The sequence below is a fragment of the Scyliorhinus canicula genome, chromosome 10 (assembly GCF_902713615.1).
Source record: "Scyliorhinus canicula chromosome 10, sScyCan1.1, whole genome shotgun sequence".
Lineage (NCBI taxonomy): Eukaryota > Metazoa > Chordata > Chondrichthyes > Carcharhiniformes > Scyliorhinidae > Scyliorhinus > Scyliorhinus canicula.
Window position 1 is genome coordinate 9,580,807 of NC_052155.1, and position 13,391 is coordinate 9,594,197.

Below are 13,391 nucleotides of genomic sequence, written 5' to 3' on the forward strand. Positions count from 1 at the left end.
GCTGTGAGGTAGCAGTGCTAACCACTATGCCACCATGCCGGCACCAGGATTACACCGTGTAGAAGTAGAAGTCAGGGCGATAAAGGAGGCGCCTGCCCCAACAACACAACTGAACCTCAAATCATTTTCGGAGATGGTAAACTACCATGGACGCCATGGACTTTTTTTTTTAACCAAACTTATCAATGATGTTGGTCTCCTTCCCCTGCATATTCAGCTTAGGAACACCATTGTTGGTCTTGGAAGGCTGCCCAGGAGGAAGTTTTCAACAGAGTAAAGCAATTGCTGCAGTCCCCAAACCTGGTAGTGTACTTCGACCCGTCTAAAGAGCTGATATTGACCTGCAATACCTCTCCACCTGGGGCTGGTGCGATGTTGTCCCACGAGATGGGCGGTGGTTCTGAAAGGCTGAGAGGGTAAGTGCCAGGATCTCTCTCTTTGGCTGAAAAGGGCTCTTCACAAACCGAGAAGGAAGTACATCAATAGTCTTTGGTATCAAGAAGTTCCACCAGCATTTACATGTCAGACACCTGACCATCGTCTCTGACCACAAACCGCTCTTGGGTCTTTTCAAAGAGGACAAGGTTATCCCACTATCACCTTGGCAAGAATTCAACGATGGGCTTTAATTCTGTCCATCTATGAATGAACTTTCAAGCACCGACACGGAACACGCACAGCGAACACGGATGCTCTTAGCCGCCTACCCGTAGCAAGAAAGTATCACGTGTACTCCGGTACCACAAGAAACCTTCATGGCGTTAAATGTTTCAGACACATTACCAGTCTCGGTGAAGCAGATCAGCAACTGGACCATTCGAGGTCCACTGGTGTCCAAAGTGAGAGAGACAAAATATTTTTGGGTGGGTAAATGAGCCAGTTTGAGGAAATGGAACCATTCTTTACCCGCAAGAATGAATTGAGTTGTCAGGGTGGCATCGTACTCTGGGGAGCAGAGTGGCCGTTCCTGGACCAGGCAGAGAGCTGCTCCTAACTGAATTACACTGTGCTCAGCGTGGCATCTCTAAGGTGAAGATGCTGCCAGGAGTTATGTCTGGTAGCCTGGTATTGATGCTGATATCGAGAAGCTAGCCAAACACTGTCAACAGTGCCAACTGCGACAAAGGTTTCCCAGCTGGGAATGACCAGGCCAGCCATGGGCATGAACCCATATTGATTATGTTGGTCCATTCCTGGGCACAATGTTTTTGCTCGTGACACTGTTGCATGCTGCCAACGAAAGATTACACCAATACTTTCCAACTCGTAGATTACCTGAAGTCATGGTATCAGACGGCAGAACCGTATTCACAAGTGCTGACATTCAAAACATCCCCGCTCTCAATGGTATTGAACACATTCAAACTGCGCCTGAAGATACTGTCAGGAGGAACCTTGGAGACCAAAATCTCACAATCCCTCCTTGGCTATCGTACCTCTTCACACGCAACAACGGGTATTCCGCCCGCAGAAATATTCATGAGGCATCGTCTGAGAACGAGTTGCATGTTTCCAAATTTACCAGGGAGGGTAGAAGCCAGACAGAGTAATCGGAAACCAAGCCACGATTATACGTTGCGCAGCGCCATCATTTAAGGTAAATGCAGCTGTATATAAGAGAAGAGATAAAAGAGAACAGTAGAGGGGAGGAACAAACCCTCCCAGACCGACCACGATGCTTGTCTGAACTTCCAGGGTCCATGTCTCTCCATTCCCATCCTATTCACTTGGGAATCGTCCCTAGTTGGTCAAATTGGATGCCCCAATTATTGTCTCAAAGGCCGGGACCCTTTCATACCAAATGGACGTGGAGGGACGAATTGTTCATAAAACACGTGGACCACTCGAGGGGCAGACAGACGCTCCAGCAGTCAGTTACCATCAAGAAATGTTTTCAAACCCATCGGCGGGACAACCCACCCTTGCATTGATATAGTGCCTTTCACACCCTCGGGGCATCACCATGTTTTATAGGCATTACAGTACTTCTGAAGGATAGCCTCTGTTGTAACTTAGGAAATGTGGCAACCAATTTACGCACAGCAGGATCCCACAAAGAGGAATGTGATAATGATCAGATAATCTGTTTTTTTGCGATGTTGATTGACGATCAGCTATTGTCCAGGTCGCCTGGGAAAATTCTCCTGCCATTCTTCGAAGCAGCGACAGAAGCCCTTGCTCCCTGAGCGAGGAGATGGCATCACATCTGAGAAGCGGTACCTTCAGCTCTGCAGCACCTCCTCACTACTGTACAGGAGCGTCATATTTTACTCAAGACTCTGAAGTGGGACTTGAACCCACAACCTTCCGACTTGGAGATGAGAGTGCTACCCATTGAGCCACGTCTCTGAATGAAGGGTGGAGGTAAACAATGTTAAAGAGGTGGAAATAAACCATCTTGGTGCTGGTTAAGTTGCATAGTTTGAGTCAAGCCATCTGATTAGTGGTGTAAAGGGTGGCAAAGCGGTAATGTCACTGGACTAGTAAACCAGAGGCTCCGGATAATCCTCTGGGGACACGGGTTCAAATCCCACCACGGCAGCTGGTGGAATTTGAATTCCAGTTAAGTCTGGAACACAGTTATCAAAACTATCATTGATTTTTGTAAAAAGCCATCTGGTTAACCAATGCCCTTTACTAGGGAGGGAAATCTACCATTCTTACCCGGTCTGGCCTACATGTGATTCCAGATCCCCACCGTAATGTGGTTGACTCTTAATTGCCCTCCGAAATGGCCGGGCAAGCCACTCAGTTCAAGGGCAGTTAGGGATGGGGCAACATGTGCTGCCCTTGCCAACGGCCCCCACGCCCCAAGCAGAAAAATAAAGTAAAACAGATCTGCTTACATGAGCAGCTGCGGAAGGGGTTGGAATTTGGATAGGGGGCGATTGCAGGAGATGAATAGAGTGACTTTCATCTTGTCAAGTTTCAGAGAGTTCATCCCTTATCCATGGCTTGGCATAGGGCAGTCAAGGAAGGCCGATGGTAGAGAGGTAGACCCTGAGGTTTCCTCAACCTTGTCCCTCGTCTGAGGTATGGTGACCCTCGGGTGAAGTTGTGAAGTAATGGGTTAAGAGACATTCCAATTAGTTGTCTCATATATGTTAAGTATCCAATAATTGACACGGATAGGTAAAGGGGCTTCAGGTGGCCTTTTGTGTCAGGTGATGTGTAGTTAGCGTTTTGTGCAGAGTCTGTTGAAGTGAAATAAAGGTGTTTGTGGAAAAGGAGAACTTTTGACTCTTTATACAACAGCAGCTAAACGTCTAACAAACGGTAGCAGAGGACGGTTGCTGTGCACATGTGAAGGGTTGAGAGATACAACTTTTCCAGACCAAACCAAGGAGTGGGTGAGAAGAAAAAAAACCAAAGATATATGGCTGAACCTAGGTTAAAGATGGCCGGAGATGACTATCCCCCCTTATTTTCTTAAAGAGGATCGTACAACCAATGGAGAAGTGCAGTAGTTATGTGGACTTATGGGGGAAAGAGAAAATATGGTATGGCATTGGCTCTTTCTCTACCTTATGTCAGTAAAATCCAGAGCAAAGTGTTTTCTGAGCTGAAATTGGAAGAGTTAGACTCAGAAGAAGGTCTGCAGACTCTATTACGTTATATGGATAAGATTTATAAGGATGGCTCGTTAAGTGTGTATGAAGCATAGTCGGATTTTGATAGGTTCCGGAAAATGGAGGATTTCTCCATGGAAGACTATATAATGGAATTTGACAGACTATATAAAAGGCTGCAGAAACACAACCTGGAATTTCCACGATCTGCGTTGGCATTTCAATTACTGGACTGTGCTAGCGTGAGCAACATGGATAGGCTCCTGGTTTTGACAGGAGTTCAGTTTAGGGATAAGGATACCTTATTCGATCAGATAACAGAAGCTTTAAAAAAGGTTTCTGGGGAAACATTCGATTCCGATGGCTCTGATGACCCAAAAAGGTCAGTATGCAATAAAGCAGATTATGGAAGATACACTACTAACAGGATGGCGAAATTGTACGGCTACAAACAGGTTCTAAGACTACAGAAGGAGATCGGGACCCGGAAATTATGAAGACAGAAACCCAGTTCGAACCTACAATAGGAAGATGAACCCCAGAAATGCCCGGGGTATGATAAATCGATGTTTACGATGTGACTCAATACCATTATGCTTTCAACTGTCCAACACGTTATAACCGAGTGTTTGAAACGACACATGACACGGAAGAGTCAGAAGAGGAAAAAGATAGTGACCAGAAAGAAGGCATTGTCCTATTAACAAGCAGTTTTACACCAGTAATGAGGGTGTTGGTTGCAGAATCCTACAATTGTGCTGTATTGGACAGTGACTGAACATCCACTGTGTGTGGGATTGACTGGTTCAAATGTTATCTGGACTCCTTGAATGCTGAAAATCATAACAAGGTTAAGGAATTTGAAAGTTCCACAAGTTTCACATTTGGGGATGATAATACTCAGAAGTCGCTGAAAAGAGTGGTGATCCCTTGCAATATTGCCGAAGTGAATCATTTTGTTAGCACGGATGTTGTATCAAGTGAGATACCTTTGCTTCTGAGCAGACCGTTGATGAAGAAAGCACGCATGAAACTGGATATGGAACAGGATAAGGCAACAGTTTTTGGAAAGACGGTGGACTTACAATTTACACAGTCGGGACACTCTTGTATTCCATTACTGACAAACAATATTTCAAGTACAGTTGTTAAGGATGTGTAAATGGCAGTTGAAAATGGGACTTTAGCTGATAAAAAGCTTGTTGTATTAAAACTGCAAAGGCAATTTGCGCATCCGTCTCCTCGAAGCTGAAAAATGTATTAAAGGATGCAGGGGTAAGGGATAAAGACTATACTAAACTGATAGAACAGGTTAGTGATCGCTGTGAAGCTTATAGGAAGGACAAAAGGACACCAGCACGACCAAAGTAACCCTACCTTTAGTCAGGGATTTTAACGACATTGTGGCCATATACCTTAAGATCTGGGATAAAGCCAATAATATATTTATTTTGCATTTTGTAGATTTAGCAACCAGATTTAGTCAATCAACGATTTGCTAATGATGAGTTTAGGTATATGTGTGAAAACGTGAATATCACAGTTATAAATACAGCTGCGGAAAGCCCATTTAGTAATGGTGTCTGTGAAATAAACCATGCATTAATCGATGACATTTTGGTAGATAGACCGAATTGCAGGCTAAATTCAGCATTAGCATGGGCGGTACATGCAAAGGATTCATTGCAGATGTTTGGGGGCTATAGTCCCTATCAATTAGTGTTTGGTAGAAATCCTAAAATTCCGTCCATTTTGGATGACCAGCCTCCAGCTTGGGAAGGGACTATGATTAGCTCTGCCTTTGCTGAATATTTAAATATGTTACATAGCAGTAGAAAAGCCTTTTTGGAGGCAGAAGTCTCTGAAAGAATTCGCAGAGCTTTAAGGCATAATGCATGGCCTTCAAATACCGTTTTTCAGCAAGGAGACATAGTATACTATAAGAGAGACTATTTTAATGAATGGAAAGGCCCAGGGAAGATCATAGACATAGATGGCAAAACAATTATTTTGCAACATGGCAATCAAACTGTTAGGGTACATTCTTCAAGGATAATGGGTACAGATTGCAAATTTTCAAATTTAGACAGAGCAGACGGACATGACAAGGAATCAGGGTCATCTGGTACGCACGTATTACAGAATAATGAGGACCACTTAACTGTTGCCAGTTGAAAGCAGATCCGGCAATGTTTTACTGGCACTATAAAGGAAATCTTTCTGGCATCTTTATGATGCATGTCGATGATTTTTTGTGGGGTGGGACTAGTGATTTCGAAGCTATTGTAATCTCTGGTTTGAGGAAAGAATTTGGGATTGGAAGTCAGGCTTCCGGTGCATTTAAATATATTGGACTGGAAATCGGACAGACTAAGTTAGGAGCAACTTTACGGCAGCAATCTTATTTGGAAAGCATCAGTCTAACAGCAATTAGTCGTGGCCGGGTTTCACAAAAAGACGCCATGGTTTAAAAGATGGAAAAAGAGTAACTGCGAAGTTTAATTGGGCAACTGAATTGGTTAGGTAGATAGACTAGACTGGACGTGAGTTTTGATGTCTTAGAGTTCAGTACAAAAATGAATGATCCCAAAGTGGAAGACATAATAAGAGGAAATAAAGCGTTGGGCAAACTAAAAATGCAGTAGTGTTTTTTGAGGTTCCTGATTTTAAGTGACCCTAAGCAAATGAAACTCATAGTTTATGGTGATGCGCCCTATGCAAATTTATGTGATGGGGTTCCAAGCGCAGGAGGTTTTCTAATTTTCCTTTTGGCGAACAATGGTAAATGTTGCCCTCTTGTGTGGGAAACAAAGAAAATAAGGAGAGTGGTCAAAAGCACTTTGGCTGCTGAGACATCAAGCCTTGTAGAGGCGGTGGATATGGCCTTTTATATATCTCAGATATTGACAGAAATTAGGGGATTTGGGTAATATTCCTGTTGACTGTCACATTGACAATAAATCCCTGTGGGAAAATGTGCATTCTACAAAAAATGTCAATGAAAAAAGGTTAAGGATAGACATCGCAAGTTTGAAGCAGATGTTGGACAGAGGGGAAAAACTAAATGGGTCAACAGTAGCTATCAATTGTCAGACTGTTTTACAAAAAGAGGGGCTAGTTAAAAGAAACTTTTGGATATTGTTAATGAGTGCCTGTTTCTGTGACTGTTTTTGTTTTCGTCCAAACAAACAAAATTAAAAAAGATGGGGGGAAATCACATGTATGTTTTTGAGTTTCTTGAAATTGTGTTTTCACCTAATTTTTTTTTTCTCCAAGGAAGGGGAGACTGTTAAGTAATGGGTTAAGAGACATTCCAATTAGTTGTCTCATTTAAGTTAAGTGTCCAATAAGTGACACTGATATGTAAAGAGGCTTCAGGTGGCCTTTGTGTCAGGTGATGTGATGTTAGAGTTTGTGCAGAGTCTGTTGAAGTGAAACAAAGGTGTTGGTGAAAAGCAGAACTTTTGATTCTTTATACAACAGCAGCTGAACATCTAACAGAAATCACCACCAGTCAGCTCTCTCCCTCAAAGGGGAAAGCAGCCTACGGTCCCCTGGCACTTTGGTGACGTTCATTTCAGATCCACGTACCCTCAGCCTGCTGGGGCAAAGCATCACCAAGGAGCAACTTCCTGATAAGAGACAACGGTCTTGGGGCAGTCAGGCGGTGACTGTGTAGAGGGGCAGATAAACCATTGCAGGAGATTACAATTAACTTCCCTGACATTTATAAAGATGCTGTTATTAGATAATGTGCATGGGATTTCTGTGTTTCTTACAGTGCAAGAGAGTTTGCCTCAGTCAATCTTTTTTTCATATTTTCAGCTTGTCGGTCAAGCCTATGACCAGAATGGGAGACCGAAGGAAAAGGCAATCGAGCTTATCATTAGGGTTTTAGATGTAAATGATAATCCCCCAATTTTCACACAATCAGTCTATGAAGGGAGTGTCGAAGAGTTGAGTCCATTTGGTAAGATTTTTTGGATTGTTCTCTTTTTGACCTGTAAACTTAAGGTCTCTCAATACTCTGCTGCCTATGTCGTAACTCACTGCAAGTCCCATCTCCCCTAGCAACCCCCACCCCATGCTCGATGCTCCCTGACCTACACTGGTTCCCAGTCAAGCAAGACCTCCATTTAAAAATTCTGAGCCTTGTTTGCAATTCCCTCCATGGCTTCACCCCTCCCTATCTCTGTAATCTCCCCCAACCACAGAACCCTCGGAATAATCTACAATCCACTTGTGCAGTGGGCGAGCATCTCCCTGGACACAGAAAAGGCCTTCGACAGCGTCGAATGGAAGCACCCCATGGAGTTACTGGAGCTGTTTGGGCCCGAAGCAGGGTTCACCGCCTGGCTGAAACACCTGCACAGCGCTCCCACGGCGAGCGTGTGGACCAATACCACCAGCTCTGGATACTTCCAGCTGCACAGGGTAACAAGGCAATTGAACCATTGACGATTGCCCTCAGAATGGCAACTAATTAGAAGGAGATACAGAGAGCATAGAGTCTCACTCTATATGGATGACCGTTTTCCAGCCCATGAAACCAGCTACGGCAACACTTCAGTCTGACTGAATTGTCCACCATGGCCCCCATTTGCAACAATCACAGGTTTGCGCCAACCACAATAGACACCACCTTTTAAAGGTGGAGACAGGTCGGGGGAAGACATTGATAATTAGGGACTTCTACATGGAAGAGAAACTACCGACGTTAGAGGAGCTGACGGAGAGGTTTCAACTGCCCAATGGGAATGGACTGCAAATCAAAAACCTCCTCCGTAAGCAGACGACAACATACCCACGAATGCAGGGACACTCAATAATAGAGGAGCTGTTAGACCTGAGCGACTTAGGAAGGGGAAACTGTGAGGACCTGTATGGGTGACTGCTGGAAGAGGCATGTTCCAAGCTGGACGAGACACGGATAAATGGGAGCAAAAACTAGGGATAAAAATAGGGTGGGGGACTCTGGAGAGAAGCACTGAGCAGGGCCAACTCCAGCTCCTCCTGCGCACGGCTAAGTCTAATGCAGATGAAAATGATGCACAGGGCGCATCTAACCAGAGCCCAAATGAGCAGGTTATTCCCAAAGGCGGAGGACAAATGTGAACGGTGCCAGGGTGCCCCGGCCAACCACACCCCTGTGTTCTGGGCATGTCCCAACTTGTCGGGTTCTGTACAGCCTTCTTTGAGACAGTATCCAAGATTGTGGGGGTGTGAGTGAAGCCATGCCCAAGAGTGGCGGTCTTTGGGGTATCAAACCAGCCAGATCTCTTCATGGGGAGGAGGGCGGACGTCCTTGCCTTTGCCTCCCTGATCGCCCGCCTTAGAATCCTGCTCGGCTGGCAGTCAGCAGCACCACCCAAAGCTGCAGACTGGCGATCCAATCTGTCGGAATTTCTCCGACCGGAGAAAATCAAATTTGCCGTCCGGGTTTGGAAGAGGGTTTGCACAAGATGTGTATTCACCAACTTATTCCAGGACCTGTTTGTAGCCAACAGCCACGAGAGCGGGGAAGGAGAGGGAGAGGGACACGGACGAGCCACAAATAGCGGGGGAAGGGGAGGGGGGGCGGAGGAGGAGGGGAGTAAAAACCCGCAAGAAGACCCCGAAACACAAGGGACACAGCCACAGGGGGAATAGACCCAAGGCAAAAGGAGGAACAGAGTGAGTAGCAACAAGTTGGGAGACACAAGGTAACAACAGGCAGGGTAGCAGAGGCAGACTGGCTGAATAAGGTCAACCGAAGAGAGAAGTAGGTAAATGTAAATATGTATAGCGAGCCTCATCTGTTTTTGTACGTTGGTTGACTTCTAAATTTTCTCTCTTGTATAAACCAGAACCCTGACTGACTTTGTAAAATACTACTCGCGGGTACGGCACCTGTAATTCAACGTTCAAACTGGAAATACGTAATATAAAATGTGAAAGCCAATAAAAATATTTTTTATAAACTAAGAACAAAGGAAGGTGGCCTCTTGTTGCTAAGCACCATAGCCCTCTCTAAGCACGGTCGAAATGCAGTTGGGGCTTAACCAACCCCCACACATTTTGTCCAGCATTAATCTAACTACAAGTTTTACCTTTCCAGGCACAGAAACATTAAATTAAGCCCATTAAAACTATACCAATATAAATAGAAATCCCTTAAAACTACTTTTGTTTTCCAACCAAATGTAGTTGTGGTTGACTTGTTAAATGTCCTCCGGGATGATCAATAAATGCTGGCCCAGCCAGCGACGCCCACATCTCGGAAATAATTTGATTCCCAACCGCTCAAATTCCAGTTACCCGGATCTGCTTGTTAATCACCTTCCACCTCCATCTGTTGTCTTCTTGGTGTCTGGCCTCATATTTTAGCTTCCATTCTGCGGTACTGCTTCCAGGTCAAGGGTTGGCCCTGGGTCACATGGACCAATGTTTAGCTTCATTTCAGATTTCCAGCATCCACGGTATTTTGCTTCTGTAAGATCTATCGGACTCCGTTTTGAAAGACTGGCATATCCTGACCGAGGTGCGGCCCAGAACCAAATGCGGGGGAGTGGGGGTGGGGGGAGCATTCCTGTGGGTGGGGTCTTCCAGTCCCACCTGACCTGGAACTGGAAATTACTGCCCGAGGTCAACGGGCACGTCCATCTTAATTTGCTGTCCCACCCTCAACGATTCCCGCGGAGGTTGGGACCGGATGATTTAGGCCTGTATGTCTGAGGAGTTCTATTTGAATTGATGTTGTCCCTGTTTAATAATCTGTGTTGTTACCTTCCGTACAGGCACCACTGCATTGCAACTAAACGCAACTGACGCAGATACAGGATTAAACGCTCTTATTAGCTACAGGGTCTTATCACAAGGTACTAAGGAAAGGTTTTATGCAACATTGAATGGCCAACTCAAAGTCACAGATTCTAATCTCGACCGGGAGGTGAGTGCAAAATTATTTCTCACAGGTGAGATACCATTGCCGATAGGGGGCAGGGGGATTTACACATTGCCATCCGTGATGTTAGACAGTGAATGGTAGAACCATCAAGAGTATTGAAAGTCAGAGAGATCTAGGTGTACAGGTCCACAAGTCACTGAAAGCGGCAACACAGGTGGAGAAGGTGGTCAAGAAAGCATAGGGCATGCTTGCCTTCATTGGCCGGGGCATTGAGTATAAGAATTGACAAGTCCACGTTGCAGCTGTATAGAACCTTAGTTAGGCCACACTTGGAGTATAGTGTTCAATTCTGGTCGCCACACTACCAGAAGGATGTGGAGGATTTAGAGAGGGTGCAGAAATGATTTACCAGGATGTTGCCTGGTATGGAGGGCATTAGCTATGAGGAGCGGTTGAATAAACTTGGTTTGTTCTCACTGGAGCGAAGGAGGTTGAGGGGCGACCTGATAGAGGTCTACAAAATTATGAGGGGCATAAATAGAGTGAATAGTCAGAGAGTTTCCCCAGGGTAGAGGGGTCAATTACTAGGGGGCATAGGTTTAAGGTGCGAGGGGCAAGGTTTAGAGGAGATGTACGAGGCAAGTCTTTTACACAGAGGGTAGTGGGTGCCTGGAACTCGCTGCCGGAGGAGGTGGTGGCAGAAGGGACGATAGTGACGTTTAAGGGGCATCTTGACAAATACATGAATAGGATGGGAATAGAGGGATACGGACCCCGGAAGTGAAGAAGATTTTAGTTTGGACGGGCAGCATGGTCGGCGCCGGCTTGGAGGGCCGAAGGGCCTGTTCCTGTGCTGTACTTTTCTTTGTTCTTTGTTATCCAACTATTGGCGCCATATTGCCTGAATGCAATGGCCACCCGGGCTATTCGGTGAGGATGTTTCCCCTCCTGGGAGAATCTAGAACCCGTGGGGGTGGGGACAGGGGATGAGGAGGAATTTCCTCTCTCTGAGGATCGTTAGCATTTGGAATCCTCTCCCTCAGGGAGCAATGGGGGCTGGGTCACTGAATAGATTCAAGGCCGAGTTAGACGGATTTCTGATCGACAAGGGTGTCGAGGCTTACCGGGGGGTACAGACAGGAAAGTGGAATGAAAGTCACAATCAGATCAGCAGTAATCATCTTGAATGATGGGGTGGATCAGGTGCGATGGGCCAAATGGCCTTCTGCTCCTATTTCATATGATCTTATGACCCATCTTAAAATGAGTGTGTGTGGTGTTAAGTATCTTGTATTTTTCAGGTAATACCATCCCACCTATTAAGTGGAGCCACACCTTTAGTTTGCCATTATTTCTGAAGTCCAGGAATCCACATGCTTTATTAAACACTTTCTCAACATCTCACCCTTATCCAATCCTATAATTTCATAATCTAAAAGTGCTTTGAAGTTACCAGGAAGCAAATGGCATCACATTGATATAGAGAGCTATGTAATGATATGTTGTATGAGGAACGGTTGGGGACTCTGGGTCTGTACTCGTTGGAGTTTAGAAGGATGACGGGGGAATCTTACTGAAACTTACAGGATACTGCGAGGCCTGGATAGAGCGGATGTGGAGAGAATGTTTCCACTTGTAGGAAAAACTAGAACCCGAGGACACAATCTCAGACTAAAGGGACAATCTTCTAAAACAGAGATGAGGACAAATTTCTTCAGCCAGAGGGTGGTGAATCTGTGGAACTCTTTGCCGCAGAAGGCTGTGGAGGCAAAATCACTGAGTGTCTTTAAGACAGTAGATTGGTTCATGATTAATAAGGGGATCAGGGGAGAAGGCAGGAGAGTGTGGATGATAAAAAGGCTGTTTAGCACAGGGCTAAATCGCTGGCTTTGAAAGCAGACCAAGCAGGCCAGCAGCACGGTTCGATTCCCGTAACAGCCTCCCCGAACAGGCGCCGGAATGTGGCGACTAGGGGCTTTTCACAGTAACTTCATTTGAAGCCTACTCGTGACAATAAGCGATTTTCATTTCATTTCATTTCATTTCAATAGCAGCCATGATTGAATGGCGCAGCAGACTCGATGGGCCGAGTGGCTTAATTCTGCTCCTATGTCTTATGTTTTTGTGCTGTAAATACTGTACAACTTTAATTTGCAGATGATATCTTCCAGTTGAGTTGTAGCTGGATAAAGTCCAATCTAAAATCACATTTGCCTGAAGATTTTTCATGCTCTTTCTTATCAAGACCCAGGATTCCTATAAATTCCTTATTGAAGCTCGGGACTTGAATGGAGATGTTCAAGGATTAACTGCGACAGCAACAGCCCAGATCAGGATCTTGGATGTTAATGACAACATCCCCAGCGCTGAACAATTGGAGGTAAGAGTGAATCTGCTATAATGTGGTTTTTGAAAAGGGGACCATTAAAAATGATAGTCAGATTTGATTCCCTGCTGGGTCACTGTCTGCCCAAAGACGTGACGTTTAGGTGGATTGGCCATGCTAAATTGCCCTTAGTGTCCAAAAAGGTTAAGAGGGGTTATTAGGTTATGGGGATAGTGTGGAAGTGAGGGTTTAAGTGGGTCGGTGCAGACTTGATGGACCGATTGGCCTCCTTCTGCACTGTATGTTCTATGTTCCATGTTCTATGTTCATAGAATGTTACAGTACAGAAAGAGGCCCTTCAGCCCATCGTGCCAGTGCTGACCTACCTGGCATCTAAATGCCAGGACCTACCTGCTTTCCAGCACTCGGTCCGTACTCCTGTACGCTGTGGGGTTTCAAGTGCTCATCTAAATGCTTCTTAAATGTTGTGAGGGCTCCCGCCTCCACCACCCTTTCAGGCAGCGAGTTCCCGAATCCCACCACCCTCTGGGTGAAAACGTTTTCTCTCAAACCCCCTCTAAATCTCCTGCCCCCTAACTTAAATCTATGG

General features: G+C 45.4%; 1 protein-coding gene across 1 annotated transcript in view; it reads left to right on the forward strand.

The window, feature by feature from the left end:
• The window catches only part of LOC119972904 (desmoglein-2-like), a 73,405-nt gene that overhangs the window by 43,963 nt on the left and 16,051 nt on the right, over nt 1–13,391 (forward strand). Inside the window, 3 exon segments of the mRNA XM_038810450.1 lie at nt 7,395–7,539; nt 10,346–10,497; nt 12,701–12,835. Coding sequence (XP_038666378.1) covers nt 7,395–7,539; nt 10,346–10,497; nt 12,701–12,835 — 432 coding nt within the window.